The sequence below is a fragment of the Gekko japonicus genome, unplaced genomic scaffold, assembly GCF_001447785.1.
Source record: "Gekko japonicus isolate JY-2015 unplaced genomic scaffold, Gekko_japonicus_V1.1 scaffold687, whole genome shotgun sequence".
NCBI classification, from domain to species: domain Eukaryota; kingdom Metazoa; phylum Chordata; class Lepidosauria; order Squamata; family Gekkonidae; genus Gekko; species Gekko japonicus.
This window is the reverse complement of record NW_015161424.1, coordinates 333456-348296: the sequence shown is the minus strand read 5'-3', so window position 1 is coordinate 348296 and position 14841 is coordinate 333456. Positions and strand designations below refer to the sequence as shown.

At 44.4% G+C, this 14841-nt stretch overlaps 2 protein-coding genes across 4 annotated transcripts in view; one reads left to right on the top strand and one right to left on the bottom strand.

Moving 5' to 3' along the window:
* Positions 1-12422, bottom strand: part of ELP4 (elongator acetyltransferase complex subunit 4) — a 255713-nt gene extending 243291 nt beyond the window's left edge. The window contains exons 1-2 of the mRNA XM_015428447.1: positions 12245-12422; positions 8148-8183 (exon numbers count right to left, since the gene is read on the bottom strand). Coding sequence (XP_015283933.1) covers positions 8148-8183; positions 12245-12422 — 214 coding nt within the window. The remainder of the gene's footprint in view (positions 1-8147; positions 8184-12244) is intronic.
* Positions 12423-12531: 109 nt separating this feature from the next.
* IMMP1L (inner mitochondrial membrane peptidase subunit 1) overlaps positions 12532-14841 on the top strand; it is a 69751-nt gene continuing 67441 nt past the window's right edge. For 2 of the 3 annotated variants that reach the window (XM_015428500.1, XM_015428511.1), the window contains exon 1: positions 12532-12572. The gene's annotated coding sequence lies outside the window, so the exon portion shown is untranslated. Of the gene's footprint in view, positions 12573-13717; positions 13743-14841 lie in introns of those variants that run through there. The other variant, XM_015428505.1, reaches the window with a different exon arrangement.

Sequence of the window (14841 nt, the reverse complement as noted above, 5' to 3'; positions counted from 1 at the left end):
TCTACAGAATCCACCCCCCAAGCCTCCAGGTATTTCCCTCCTTAGAGCTGGCAACCCTACATTCCCCTCAGTGCCTGTTGGTAGGCATCTAAGCTTGGTCCTGTCACCTACTTTGGCCTTTGGGAGAAAACACATTGGGGCCAGTCCTGATAGGGTTGCCAACTCCAGATGGGAAATTCCTGGAGACTTGAGGGATGGAGCTGGAGCCGCGGTCGCCCGGGCCGAGATTGGGGGGGCAAGGCGGGCGACAGAAGGCCGATGCCTCCGTCGCCCGGCCCTCTACAGAATCCACCCCCCAAACCTCCAGGTATTTCCCTCCTTAGAGCTGGCAACCCTACATTCCCCTCAGTGCCTGTTGGTAGGCAACTAAGCTTGGTCCTGTCACCTACTTTGGCCTTTGGGAGAAAACACATTGGGGCCAGTCCTGATAGGGTTGCCAACTCCAGATGGGAAATTCCTGGAGACTTGAGGGATGGAGCCTGAAGAGGGTGAGGTTTGAGGAGGGGTGGGACCTCAGACAGGTAGAATGCCATAGACTCCACCCTCCAAACCAGCCATTTTGTCCTGGGTAACAATTGCTGCCAATCTCCAGGTGAGGGCTACAGATCACTCACAATTACAACTGCTCTTCAGGTAGCAGAGATCAGTTCCTCTGGAGAAAACAGTGGACTCTGTCATTATACCCTGCTGAGGTCACCACAGCAAATTGACACTGTTTGCCCAAAGCCAGAGCACTGCCCCAGAGCCTCTTTCTAGATCCCGTTGTATTGCTTTCACAACGGGCTTTACTGCTAGTTCTAAAAATAAAGCTACAATACCAACTATCTTGCTTTAAAACCAATTTCTAAGATTCAGTGTCTTACACATAATGATTTTAGAATTATACTGGATCTCTTTCTTATTTAAAGTGTCAGGATCCGGATATTAACTGCCTTCACCTCCAGTTCCCCCCCCCCAAGATTATCTGTAGACAGTAACCTTTTTAAAACACCTGAACTGCAATAACCAAATTCATTCATTGCCAGTGAATGATACTGGAGATATACTAATATGTAGCTACTTTCTCGTAATCTGACCACCTTATTTCAAACACCAGCAGTCTGTCACTATTAATGAGCTGGATTCAAATAACTGCAAGCAGAGCTCTACTTACAGAATGGATCTGTAGGCCAGGCTACAAGGTGGTGATTAACCTCTGAAGCTAGAAGCAATTAAAGGGCAACTCATGCATTTCTGGAATGTTGACTGGTTTTTAGGATTGCGGAAAGATGTCCCCATCCTCACCCCCCTAGATAAGACACCAGGCCCTGGAGGCTTCACACCCTTTCTCCAGAAAAACCTTTCCAGGAGTCTTTTTTTTTTGGCATTGTCATCTGATGCGAAACAATATTAAGATGTGAAAGCTATGTCCCTTTTAGATTTACTATATGTTAAAAAGATCTTTCAAAACACTGTGCTGTTTGCATAAAATCTGATAACAAAAGAATTAAATATTTTCAATGTTTGTTTGGAATATAGGCTCGCAGTGCTTCCCTTAGGATTAGTCCTGAAATGGCAACACCTGGCATTCTAGGGCTTTGCTTGGAAAGACTTTATACCTTAGGAGACCGAAATGACCCTGGCTAATTAGAGTTCTGTATGGATGCCAGCTAGGGTTGACAGATCTGGATTGGGAAATACCTGGTGATTTGAGGGGTGTTGAGCCTGGGGAGGGCAGGGTTTGGAAAGGGGAGGGATCTAAGCAGGGTACAATGCCACAGAGTCCACCCTCCAAAGCATCCATTTACTCCAGGGAAACTGATATCTGTGGTCTGGAGATCAATTGTAAAAGCGGGAGATCTCCAGGTCCCACCTGGAGGCTGGCACCCCTAGTGTCAGCCTGTCAGCCGTATGATGACAAAGATGGCACAGAAGCCATAGCAATAACTATAGCGATAAGTTGTAAGAAACCTCCTTTTATTTCAGGACTCTTCCTATGGACACATGCAGCAGGCTCAATCTGAAGATGACAATTCACCTTCTTCTAATTCCCCCAGTAAAGGTTATGCTGGATCAAATTTAACACTAAACTACAGTTTAAATAAGCTTTTAGTTTTATTTATTTGTTATTTAAAACCTTTGTTAGCTGCCTTTCTACCTTTTAAGAACTCAAGGCTGCTATAGCATAAATAATAACATGCAGTAAAATAGATTAAAAACACTTTTAAAAAACTAGTTAAAAGAATACATTTTAAACTGTTGGTAAGCATTTAATCAAATGCTTTCATAAATAAAATTGTCTTCAGCTGCCTCCAAAAGATTGAGAGTGAGAGGGGAAGGCACTCCTCTCTGGGGAATTTGTTCCACAACTGTGGGGATGCTGTCAGGCTTACACCCTCTCTTGTGTACCCAACGGATGTGCTTCTTTGGTGGATGGGATAGTCAAGAAGGCCACTCTCCATAATCTTAGTTCCTGGGCAGGAACATGTGGCAGAAGACTATCCTTCAGATACCCTAGTCCCAAGAAATGTAGAACTTTAAAGCACAAAGGGCTTGGGAGCAGATTGGAAACCAGTGTGATTGCTGTTAACATCTGGGTCACGTGATCATTGTGTTGTTGTTCAGTCGCACAGTCGAGTCCGACTCTTCGCGACCCCATGGACCAGCTCCCGCCAGGCCGTCCTGTCTTCCGCCGTCCTATGAAGTTTGCTCAGTTTCATGTTCGTTGGATCTATGACACTGTCTAACCATCTCATCCTTTGCCGTCCCCGTCTTCTTTGACCTTCAATCTTTCCCAGCATCAGGGTCTTCTCCAGTGAGTGCTCCCTTCTCATTTGGTGGCCAAAGTATTTGAGTTTCAGTTTCATTATCTGGCCTTCCAGGGAACAGTCAGGGTTGATTTCTTTTAGGATTGACTGATTTGATCTTCTTGCAGTCCAAGGGACTCTCAAGAGTCTTCTCCAGCACCATAGTTCAAAAGAATCTATTCTTCGGCACTCGGCCTTCCTTATAGTCCAACTCTCGCAGCCATACATGACTACTGGGAATACCATTGCTTTGACCATGTGGACTTTTGTTGGCAGGGTGACGTCTCTACTTTTTATCATGCTGTTTAGGTTCGCCATCGCTTTCCTCCCAAGGAGCAGGCATCTTTTAATTTCATGGGTGCTGTCACATCGTAACTGCCCCCAATCACCAGTCTAACTGCAGCATCCTGCACTAGCTGCAGCCTCTGAACACTTTTCAAGGATAACCCAAGTAGAGCACATTGCAATAGTCCAGTCCAGATATATGGAAGACTGAAGACTGGCTGAAAGTTTTCCAACATGGTAGGGCTCAGGTCTAATCACTGCCTCCTTGAGCACAGGTAGCATGACTCCAACTCTCAAGGAAGCATTTACTAATCCCCTTACCCACTGGGTCAGCCCTTTGGTGGCTTCCATTAGCAGGAAGGGCGACAGTTAGGGACACAGGCGGTAGGCCTCATCTGTCCAATGATCCTGTCCACATCGCTGAGTGCCACAAATGGAAAGGTATCCATATAAATCAGACAAGCAGATGCCAGAAGTACAGAAGTACATAATTTGAACATACATTCATGCTGGCATCTAACCCACGGATCTGGGCAATTTTGTTTGCAAAATAAGTAGCAAATTGATCACAGCAGGTCATCGTGTGGTCAGAGTCCAATTCAATGGGGCTATGATGTAAGAGCCCACGAACCACATGAAACAGCTCTGCTAGATGATTCTACGCAAGCTCAATCTTCCTTCTCCTGCTTCCTTGCCCAGGGGTGATCCTGCAGCCACAACTTAATTTTCTTCTTCTCAGCTCTCTCAGTGGCTCTTTGCTTCCTGCTTCCTGTTTCATGCCTCTTGCCTCGCTCCCCACTCATTTGAGCTCTCTCTCTCTCTCTCTCTCTCTCTCTCTCTCTCTCTCTCTCTCTCTCTCTCACACACACACACACACACACACACACACACACACACACAGAGAGAGAGAGAGAGAGAGAGAGAGAGTTCCATGGCTGCTTCCTGCTTCATGTGGGAGAGATACAAAGACAAGCCAGCCTCTCTCCCCCTCTATCTCTGTCTCTCTCATGCAGAGAGCTTCTGCTTCCTTAACCGGGGCTGCTCCTCCTCTTTTGGGGAAGGAGGGGAGAAAAGAGAAAGAGAAAACAAAGTTGGAGTCCCACTGCAGCTTCAAGACCAACAATGTTTTATTCCAGGTATAAGCTTTTGTCTGCAAGCATACTTCTTTGGAAGGAGGGAGAGAGAGGGTGGGTGGATTCTTCTGACAAGCACAATGTACTCTGAGGAAATTATTTTGGTTTAATCTGAAAAGTTGTGATTTTTTAAATGATTGGATTTCTCTCTTCCTATCTGGATTTATTTTCTTTCAAAAAGACCCTGATTAGGAGTTAGAACATGTGGATTAGTCCTTATATCTTGGAGTGATTTCAGATGACAAATTATAATAGCACACATTGGTCATGAGACAGGAAAACTAGCTCTCATTTCAGTCCAGGAGGATGCATAAAAACATAAGAGAAGCCAATGTTGGATTAGGCCAATGGCCCATCTAGTCCAACACTCTGTCACACAGTGGCCAAAAATAACAGGTGCCATCAGGAGGTCCAGTAGTGGGGCCAAGACACTAGAAGCCCTCCCACTGTTGCCCTTCCCCAAGCAACAAGAATACAGTGCATCACTTGCCCCAGACTGAGAGTTCCTATCTACACCTTGTGGGTAATAGCCACTGATGGACCTCTGCTCCATATCCTTATCTAATTCCCTCTTGAAGCCATCCATGCTTGTAGCTGCCGCCACCTCCTGTGGCAGTGAATTCCATGTGTTAATCACTCTTTGGGTGAAGAAGTACTTATTTGTTCTAACCAGACTGCTCAGGAATTTCATTGAGTGCCCACGAGTTCTTGTATTGTGAGAAAGGGAGAAAAGTACTTCTTTCTCGACCTGCTCTATCCCATGCATAATCTTATAAACCTCGATCATGTCACCCCTCAGCTGCTGCTTCTCCAAGCTAAAGAGCCCCAAGTGTTTTAACCTTTCTTCATAGGAAAAGTGTCCCAACCCTTTTATCATTCTAGTTGCCCTTTTCTGCACTTTACCCAATGCATTGTCTTGAGCTTCATTATCAGTTGTAATTCAGCAGTGCCTCTTTCTAATCTCCCTCTGAAATTCCTTTGTAAGAGCACTGCTATTCTTATGTCAGCAGCTGAATGTTGTGGTTTCTAATGTCCGACTTACGTCCATTTATTCTTTGCATCCTCCTGAACTGAATCCTCCTGGATGGAACTGAGACCTAGGTTTCCTGTCTCAGTATCAATGCTGCTATCTCCATGCCTACTTCCCCTCTGCATATCACACCTAATCCAATAATACCTGCTATTGCCATTCGGCATCTGAAATAATCTTTATAAAGTTTATATCTCTGGTACCTCATGGTACATTTTATAGCACGCATGGCCTGGCCCAACAAAGTGACATTTATGTCAGATCTGGCCCTCATAACAAATGAGTTCGACACCTCTGTTCTATCAGGTAAGATCTCTCCATGACAAAGGAGTAAACTTTAATCCTCCCCAGATCACCCTCCTTGTGGGCACAGTAGACCAAATCCAGTGTGTGCCCTGCTAAATATGTGGGAACAGTAATTACTTGGGACAAGGCTGTGGTCTTCAGGGAGACCATGAAATCCTGAGCCACTCCTGACCAATGTTCCCTGTAAGCTGTGGGGTCTTGTGAGCAAAAATTCTACTTTGTGAGCTACTGGCACTAAAGTTGTGAGCAGGTGATTTGGCTACTGCATAAATTAGTTTGTTCTGGAGCCATCCTTCCTGAGCAAAGACGAAAATGTGTGAGCCGGAGGCTAAAAAACTGTGAGCTAGCTCACACTAACTCAGCTTAGAGGGAACACTGCTCCTGACAGCTTGGTATCAGCATAGATGTTGAAGTCACTCAGGCTGGGGTCACCACCAGCACATCCAAGACAAGCTTGGCCAGCTCAGGAAGAGAAATGTTTGGGCAGCAGGGTGGATGGTATACCAGCAGAACCCCTACACTGTCCCTGTCACCCACTTTCAGGAGCACACACGTAAAATTGGTAGACTGCTGGATGAGGCAGTCCCTCCTTGTTAACCACGTCACACTTGTTAATCAGAATTTTCTGGAGAACATAACAGCCTTATTCCACCATTGTTTGACAACCAGTTACTTCCAATGGGGTAACGAATTCTATGAACAGATGGATGGGGTTGCCATGGGAAGCCCTCTCAGCCCAGTAATTGCAAACTTCTCCATTGGAACATTTTGAAAAAACTGCTTTAGAATCTGCACCCCACATACCTATAGTCTGGTTCCGGTACGTAGATGATACCTTTATCATTTGGAGCAATGGAGAGGTAGAATTGATGGAGTTTTTAGACCACTTCAACAACATCCACCCCAACTTTCTTTTTCACCATGGAAAAAGAAATCGAGGGTAAACTCCCATTTCTAGATATCATGGTCATCCACAAAGCTAAACTTCAATTAGGTCACAAGGTCTACAGAAAACCAACTCACACGGATCGTTATTTACACAAAAACTCCAATCACCACCCTCGGTAAAAAAAAAGGCATAATCAAAACATTAGTAGACTGTGCAAGATGAAGATGGATATGTGAACCACACTTTCTCAACGATTAATTAAATCATCAAAACCACGCACTTCAAGCAAATGGCTACTCCAAGAATGAAATCAGAAGAGCAATTAAACCAAGGGTAAAAGAAACAACTGAGGAAAAACAGTCTCCCACAGGAAAAGTGTTTTTGCCATATATCAAAGGAATCACTAATCAGATGGGAAAATTTATAAAAAAACATAACCTACAAACAATATTCAGACCCACCAGAAAAATACAACAGATGCTACGATTGGCAAAAGACAGAAGAGACCCCCTCACTTCTGCAGGAGTATACCGCATGCCCTGCAGTCGTGGACAGGTTTACATTGGGACCACACAACGTAGCATCCAGACAAGAATAAAAGAACATGAAAGACACTGCAGACTTGGCCAGCCTGAAAAATCAGCAGTGTCTGAACATAGCCTAACTCAAACAGGACACAGTATCTTATTCCAAGACACTGAAAGGCTGGACAGCACATCCAATTACCATGTCAGATTACACAGGGAAGCCATTAAAATTCATGAACATAAAACACAATTTCAACAGGAAACAGAGTTTAAAAATAAATAGGGCATGGCCTGCCTAGACATTAAATGGTAAGCTGTTTCAACAACAAGGAAATACTGAAGGAAATTAGAGTTTGTGAGGGAAAGGAGGAGGAAACATACAAGAATCATTCCCAGTTAGACATTACATCTGAACCAAATTACTAGGTGCAGTTTGCTACTTTTCCCTTTGGCAGGGTCCAAAATCTCTCTTAATACTACAATACATTGTTGCAATCAAAAAGTAGAATTACTGTGAATCCGCAAGCAAGGCTTCTTATCAGGATGTCCCCTTCTACAAATACAAATGGTTCAGATTTGGGGAAAAAACAACACAAGTAGTTGCCACAGCGAAGAATGGGGAAAGATAGTATAACAGTTAAAATCTTCTCTTAGCATTGCCATGTAAGTTTTTTATGCTATTTACGTTGACATAATTCCCTCCTAACCAGGGTTTGTCTAACATATTCCAATTACAGTGGGAATCACTTGCATTGCACACAATGATAAGCACGTTTAAGGCTGGAAAGCGAAATTAGATGGAAGTTGTACTGCGAGGAGGAGAAGGAGAAGGAAGTGAATGCACAAGCCTTTAGTCCACATCTAATTACTTGACTAGCATTTCATCATAATCTTTACCTTCCCCGTCATCTGAAAGAACTACACAAAAACACTTTCTGCATTTCCAGAATTAATAAATTATTTTATATTTGACACTGGTAACAAAAATAATGCAATGGACACAAATTCCGCATGTGAGAAATGATGATGTTTTATGACACCCTCTGACTCGCATTATGATTTAGTGAAAATTTCTTAGAAAAAGTGTTGCTTTTTCTGATAATTTTTCTGGAAACCAAAAGATAATATTATGCCTGTATAAATACTAGTACAGAAAGTATGACATAACACATTAGAAAAAGATGTACTAACCAATAAGAAGAAGGGTTCCAACTGCCAAACCTCCACCTAGGAACAATGTAAATTCGAGAAATGAGAATACATATTAATGTTTCCAAGAATTAATTTGTAACATTAAGGAAAGGTGATACAGGAAGTTAAAAATGTAATGTGAAAAACATTTTAATTACCTTTATAATACTTCTTACAATTCACTATTAAATAATTACATATTACATATAATTATATATCACACACTACAATTACTTTCACAATATAGTGAAAAAATCCTTTAGAGCGCCATATAACTAAACTTAAGGACTTTAATAGTGCTGTTACAGCTAGCAATTCCTTACTTTACTAAGAGCAAGAATTTGAAGGAACTGATGCAGTTAACTCATCACTTCTGTCTAATGACAAGCAATGGCTCAGTTGAATACAATGCTAACTCAGTGGTTTTACATTGGTCTGGAGATGCTTGCCTCTCTCTTGTACCAGTGCAGCCCAGCATCCCTCCAACAAATACATACCAGCACAAGTAATTTAGCCTAGCTTCACCAATGCAACTACATGAGAACAGCACTTCCATTTAAACAAAGTGGCCTGAGATTAATTTTGTTTTGAGGGTGAGAGTCACTGGATTACCTTGTGCCTGTTCACTCAACCTAAAGTCCCAGATTTATTGTAAGGAAAAAAAAAAGGGGGGGGGGGGGGGAGATGTACACTGCCCTGAACTTCTTAAAGGGCAAGGCAAAAATACAATAGAATACATAAAGTCACTCTGGCTGCGGTCACATGAGCAGTTTGTCGCGACATATTAGCGTTACCTGCACAGATTTAAAGGGTTCAATCAGACGACATCTGCCGTCTGTGGACCAGTAGTCGGCAGCCTATCACACTCCGCATTAGAACCAAAGTTAGAAGGCACCGAGGAAAGTCCCGTAGTAACGGACAGTAGCTCTTCCACTCCATTTTGTCCAACATCTGAACTCTCCCAGCAGGAAAGGAACCCAGAAGGGAAGTGTGAATGGGCACTTCTGTCTCATTCATGGGTTGCAGAACTAGCTAACAGACGCCGTTGTTCAGTTATGCGCTTATGTGCACTGGTGATTTTTTTTAAAAACTCCCAGTGGCACAGTGAATCCCATGGCTGACACACAAATCTACTGTGTATGCTTGACCACGGGACAGCCAGTGCAATCAGAGGCACCACCATATTGTCCCAAACAGTCAGTGTGACCGCAGCCTTTGGACAGACTAAGTGAGGGCAAGTAGGAATGAAGTGGTAGCTATCTCAGATCAAGGTAGGTTCAAACTGCAAGTCTAAGCGGAGTGGGACAAAAGTCCACATCATTATGCCACAGTCATCAACTTAAGTGCATGTCATTAGTTCCATTAAAATTAAACTAAGTACTTGTTCAAGAGTAAAACTAGTGCCTTTGCTCCAACCACAAGGCCCACTACTTGTAAACAGAAGGAAAATGCCTTTATTCTGCCATCCATCACCAACTGTAAGAAGGGGTGTATGAGGGTAGGTGATGCTATTCTCCCCCCCCCCCCAAGTGTACCATCTTGAGCACATAGCATCCCTACTTGCACATGAAAATACATGTGTATTATAATATAATATTCAGATATTTGTGTGGCAATGACTGTGTTACAATTTAAGAATTTCTTCATATACAAGCATGGGCTTTTGGTTGGGGGCATAGAAAGGTAGTATGGCAAATATCCTTTTTTTTCACTGGTCCAAAGAAAGGCAGTAGAGAAATACTTTAATAAATAACTTAAAGAAATCATTATGGCTTGGATTCTAACAAATGAGAATGGAAATCAGTTTCCATAATGAGGAATTTCTGCTTCTTCCCACTAAAGCCATCTTATGTTCCCCTTCAAAAGCAACGCCTAAAAGTGGGGGTATCCCTCTGAAAGTGGCAGAACACCTGCAGTTTGATGGGAAATCAAGTTACCAGACTTTTTAACTTGCATGCGAAGGTACTTTCACTTGTTATTTTTGTAATCTCAGGGCAAGGTCCAGTGCTGTGCAGAATATTTTGCTGCCACTGGACTTACAGCCATTGTTAAAAATAAAGCTAAGATATAAAACATATAATTTAGAACTCTGAAACAATAATGAGAAGCTATATGTATTAAAACAGTTCAAGATGACTGGAAAACTTACACTGGGTAGATAAGAATCTTACATGCTAGCTGAAGGTGAAGACAAGCTAGCTGGTATCTAATCACATAGACCCTCTTTCCTACTTTGTCAAACCACTTCACAAGATTTATCACATTCCAATCCAATAAGGTGATATTTAGCCACCGTATTTTGTTTACATTTGCATATTATATTCTTACTGTTGTGGTTGAATTACTTTGTAGGGGAGTAATGGGAGAAGGATTTTATAGTGCAATGTTGAGAGCATTGCTGATGATCAGTTTGTGGGTTCTAAAAGAGACTTCTTGCTCAAGGTAAAATACAGTCCCATTTAAATCACAGTCAGCAAAATATTTTTTGCTAAGCAAAAAAAAAAGGGAGTGAAAGAAAAGGCTTGAGTTCAAGTATTTTTAATATATTTGGCTATAATGATCCATTGAAATATTCTATATATAATAATTGGTTAACATCTCAGGATAACTGTCTAATAAGCCATGTAATACTATGAGACAATTATATCTTAGGATCACATACAAAGGTTTCCAGATATTTTATTAGAGATGCGAAAATGCATAAGAAATGTGTGTACTGAAGAACTGCATAGGAATGATGATGTTAGCAAAGAGAAAATACTCAAACACCTGAAACGCACTACCCCCCCAATCTAGTATTTTTTATTTTTTATTTATTTAGGCATTTTTACCCCGCCCTCCCCGCAAGCGGGCTCAGGGCAGCTTACAAAGGGCGCAAGCTCATACATAAAATCCAGTAAAACAATAAAATCATAAACAATAACACTACTAACAACAATAAAGTATTTCTGTCTGTTACACAACTTCAAAATAAGTTCATTTCAAAACACATTTGTATTTGCGATCTTGAATAAGAGCTGCCAGAGTCTATGATACTATGATACTGGGACAGATCAATAGTCTAAATCAGGTTTAATCTATGTAAAGCCACTTTGGCTATGAAGCAGGATACAGAAGTCTAAGACAAAACATCCCAGACCATGTCCAACCTCCCCCGCACATTTACTGGCATGCTGTAAAATTAGTTGGTGTTTCCGTGAGTTGAAGTTGATGTGCGCGCCGAAGCACCCACGTGGACTTCAACACGTGTCGGATGTTTACTTGCAACCATTTCATCCGTTCCTAGCCTGTCACTCGATCTACATATTCCCCGAGGCATTCTGAGTGAAGCCGAAATTTTATCGATGTCAAGCAGACGCAGTGCCCTATGCAAAAACTACTAGACTTGTAGGCAACGCGAATGCCAATACGCGGCACTGACGGCGGAGCGCGGACAAAGACCCAGCGGAAAAGGTGCAGTCTGGTGACCGTCACCCTTCAAACTAGGGCATCCCTTTTTACAAAGGCTGCCGCCTCTTCTTCCTCAGAGGAAAACAATACACGATAATAACAACACGCACAGGGTTGACGGTCCCTGAGCGCTAGACGTTTGCTGCAGCGACCGCGGGGGGCCGATATATGCCCCCCCCCACGGCTCAGAAACTGCTCCCACAACCAATGTTCCCTCTAAGCTGTGGAGTCTTGTGAGCAAAAAGTCTACTTTGTGAGCCCCTGGCTTTAAGTTGTGAGCAAACAATTTGGCTGCTGCAGACATTAGTTTGCTTTGGAGCCATCCTTTCTGAGCTAAGACAGAAATGTGTGAGCCGGAGGCTAAAAAACTGTGAGCTAGCTCACACTAACTCAGCTTAGAGGGAACACTGCCCACAACCCATTCCAACGCGGGGCAGCAATGCAGGGTCGGCGGAGCAGAGACCGAAGGCAGCTGGAGCTCGGGCACAGAAGCCCGCTGGGAGCTCGGAGACCACTCACCCTGAGGAAGCGGCAGCAGCAGCCGCCCCGCCCCTCGCAGGCTGCCTAAAGACCCAGCCGCCGCTCCCGCCAAACCCGCCAAGAGAAGATGTGCCCGGAGGAGATTCTGAAGCGCTGCTGGCACCAACCTAGAACACAGTCCAGGGAAGGGAGCCCGCTGGAAAGCAGGAGCTGCCCGTGCCGCACCGACGGTCGAGTGCCCGGCAGAATGGCCAAGCGGCTGCCTCCGCCGCCCGGCACTTTCCTTTGGAAACTCGTGGGAACCCTCTCGCTCGGTGTCAACTCTCCGGTCGCCAAGGCCGCCATCTTAATTTCTGCTCTGTTGACACCGGGTTGGGGGGGGGGGGCGGGGGGGCGTTGAAGCGAGGACCGGCGCCCTAAGCCAATGGGAAGAACGGTTATTGGCAGGCGCAGTGACGTCGGCTGGAAGCGCTCTGTGGCGGCCGGTCCAAGGAGGTGAGTCGCTATGGAGGGGAGAAGCGCTCTTGGAACTCGACTGTGTAGGTAGAGAGTATCTTGGTCCTGTCGGAGGAAGCGTGATGTTTCGTTTAGAAACATGTCTCTTGCTCCGATTGAACATGGTATTAATTCTTCTCCCCGCATCAGTACAGGTGTCTTTTTTCACATCTGTAGACAGGGTTGCCAGGTCTGGGTTGGAAAATACCTGGAGACTTTGGGGGTGGGTCCAGGAGAGGGTGGGGTTTGGGGAGGGGAGGGGCCTCAGCATGGCACAATGCCATAGAGCCCACCCTCCAAAGCAGCCATTTTCTCCAGGGGAGCTGATCTCTGTCAGCTGGGGATCAGTTGTAAAAGCGGGAGGTCTCCAGGCCCCATCTGGAGGCTGGCAACCCTCTCTGTAGAGCACTTGGGTGAGAATTAGCTAAGTCCGTGCCCACCAAGCCTGCCACAAGCAAGGTGTGCGGTAGCTGTATTGCCAACTGCTGGGGCGGGGGGGAGCCCTGTTCTCTGAATAAAAGTTTATTGGCATGTTGTTCCCTTCTACACCATGAAAACTTTAACTGCTAATTTCCACACATCTGGCCTCTTTAACAGAGTCAGGACATTTTTCTTCAGGACTGCTTGCAACCGTAGGCCGCTATCACTGGGCAAGCCAGAGGGTGGTTACCACTGAGGGTTGCCAGCCTCCGGGTGGGGCCTGGAAATCTCACAGAATTACAACAGATCTCCAGACTGCTTAGATCAGTTCCTGTGGAGAACGTGGTAACTTTGGAGGGTGGACTTTGTGGCATTATACCCCACTGAGGTCCTTCCACAGGCTCTACCCCCAAATGTCAAGGAATTTCTGAACCCAGAGTTGGCACCCCTATTACCACCACACAAACCAGACAAGCTTTGTGGTGGCAGCTACTAGGCCCAACCTGAGCAAGCCATCCAGTGCCCACTACGAAGCCCAGCTTGGGCAAGGTGGGTGCTGACTGACAGGCAAGTACCCTGCCTAAGGGGGTGGGGGAAATGCATGATAGAGGTTTATAAAATTATCCATGGGGTGGAGAGAGTTGACGAGAACTTTTTATCCCTTTCCCAAAATACTAGAAATCGAGGGCATCCAATGAAGCTGATGGGCAGTAAATTCAGGATGGACAAAAGGAAATACTTCTTTGCACAGTGAGTGATTAAAATATGGAATGCACTGCTAGAGAATGTAGTGATGGCCATAGGCACAGACAGACTTAAAGGGGGATTTGTGGAGGATAACTCTATCAGTGGCTACTAGCCACGGTGACTGAGGGAAACCTCCAGAGGCAATCAGCCTCTGAATCTGAGTGCCAGGAGGCAACATCATGGAAAGGTCTCAGCCTCTATGCCTTGGCCCTCCAGAGGCACTGGTTGGCCACTGTGTGAGACAGGATGCTGGGCTAGATGGACCACTGTCTGATCCAGCAGGGCTCTTCTCATGTTCTTATGTTTCTCCCCAATAGGGGTCTGAAGCAGCTGATGTCAGTCTTACCACCTCCATTTTAATGCACACAGTAACCTTGTGAGGTAGGTAAGGCTGATAATGTGTGACTGGCCCACGGTCTCCCAGCAAACTTCCTTAATAGAATGGGATTTGAACCTTAGTTTCCCAGGTCCTAATCTGACACTCTAACCACTGTACCACACTGGTTGTACACAGGTTTTACAGTGGTAGCTGCCAGGCCCAGCCTTATGGTTGCAACAGGACTGAAGAAAAATGTCCTGACCTTTTTTTTTAGGCCATCAAGTCATAGCTACCTTATGGCAACCCCATGGGGTTCTCAAGGCAAGAGACCTTCAAAGGTGGTTTGCCATTGTTCGCCTCCATATCATGACCCTGTTATTCCTTGGTGGTCTCCTTTCCAAATACTGACCTGGGGCAACCCTACGTAGCTTCTGAGATCTAAACACAAAACCTGAGATACACAGTGAGATATAGTAAACAAAACTGTGTATAAAACAACTCACAATGATATTCAAAATGAATGAAAATTATACACACACACAAAAAACCCACCTTTATTGGCATGAAAGCACAAAACATCATGGAAATACGGGAAAATACTAAGATGCATCAGTCACTTACACTTGGCTATTCAAGCCTCGTCTTCTGATTGTGTTATATAAAAATTTTGCAACAGCCTCCATTATTTCGCAGTTAGAATTAAACAGAAGAAAGTAAACAATCAGAGTGCCAGCTCTTACCCTCTAGAAATGGAGTAATAAAACGAGATCGGATATCCCTATA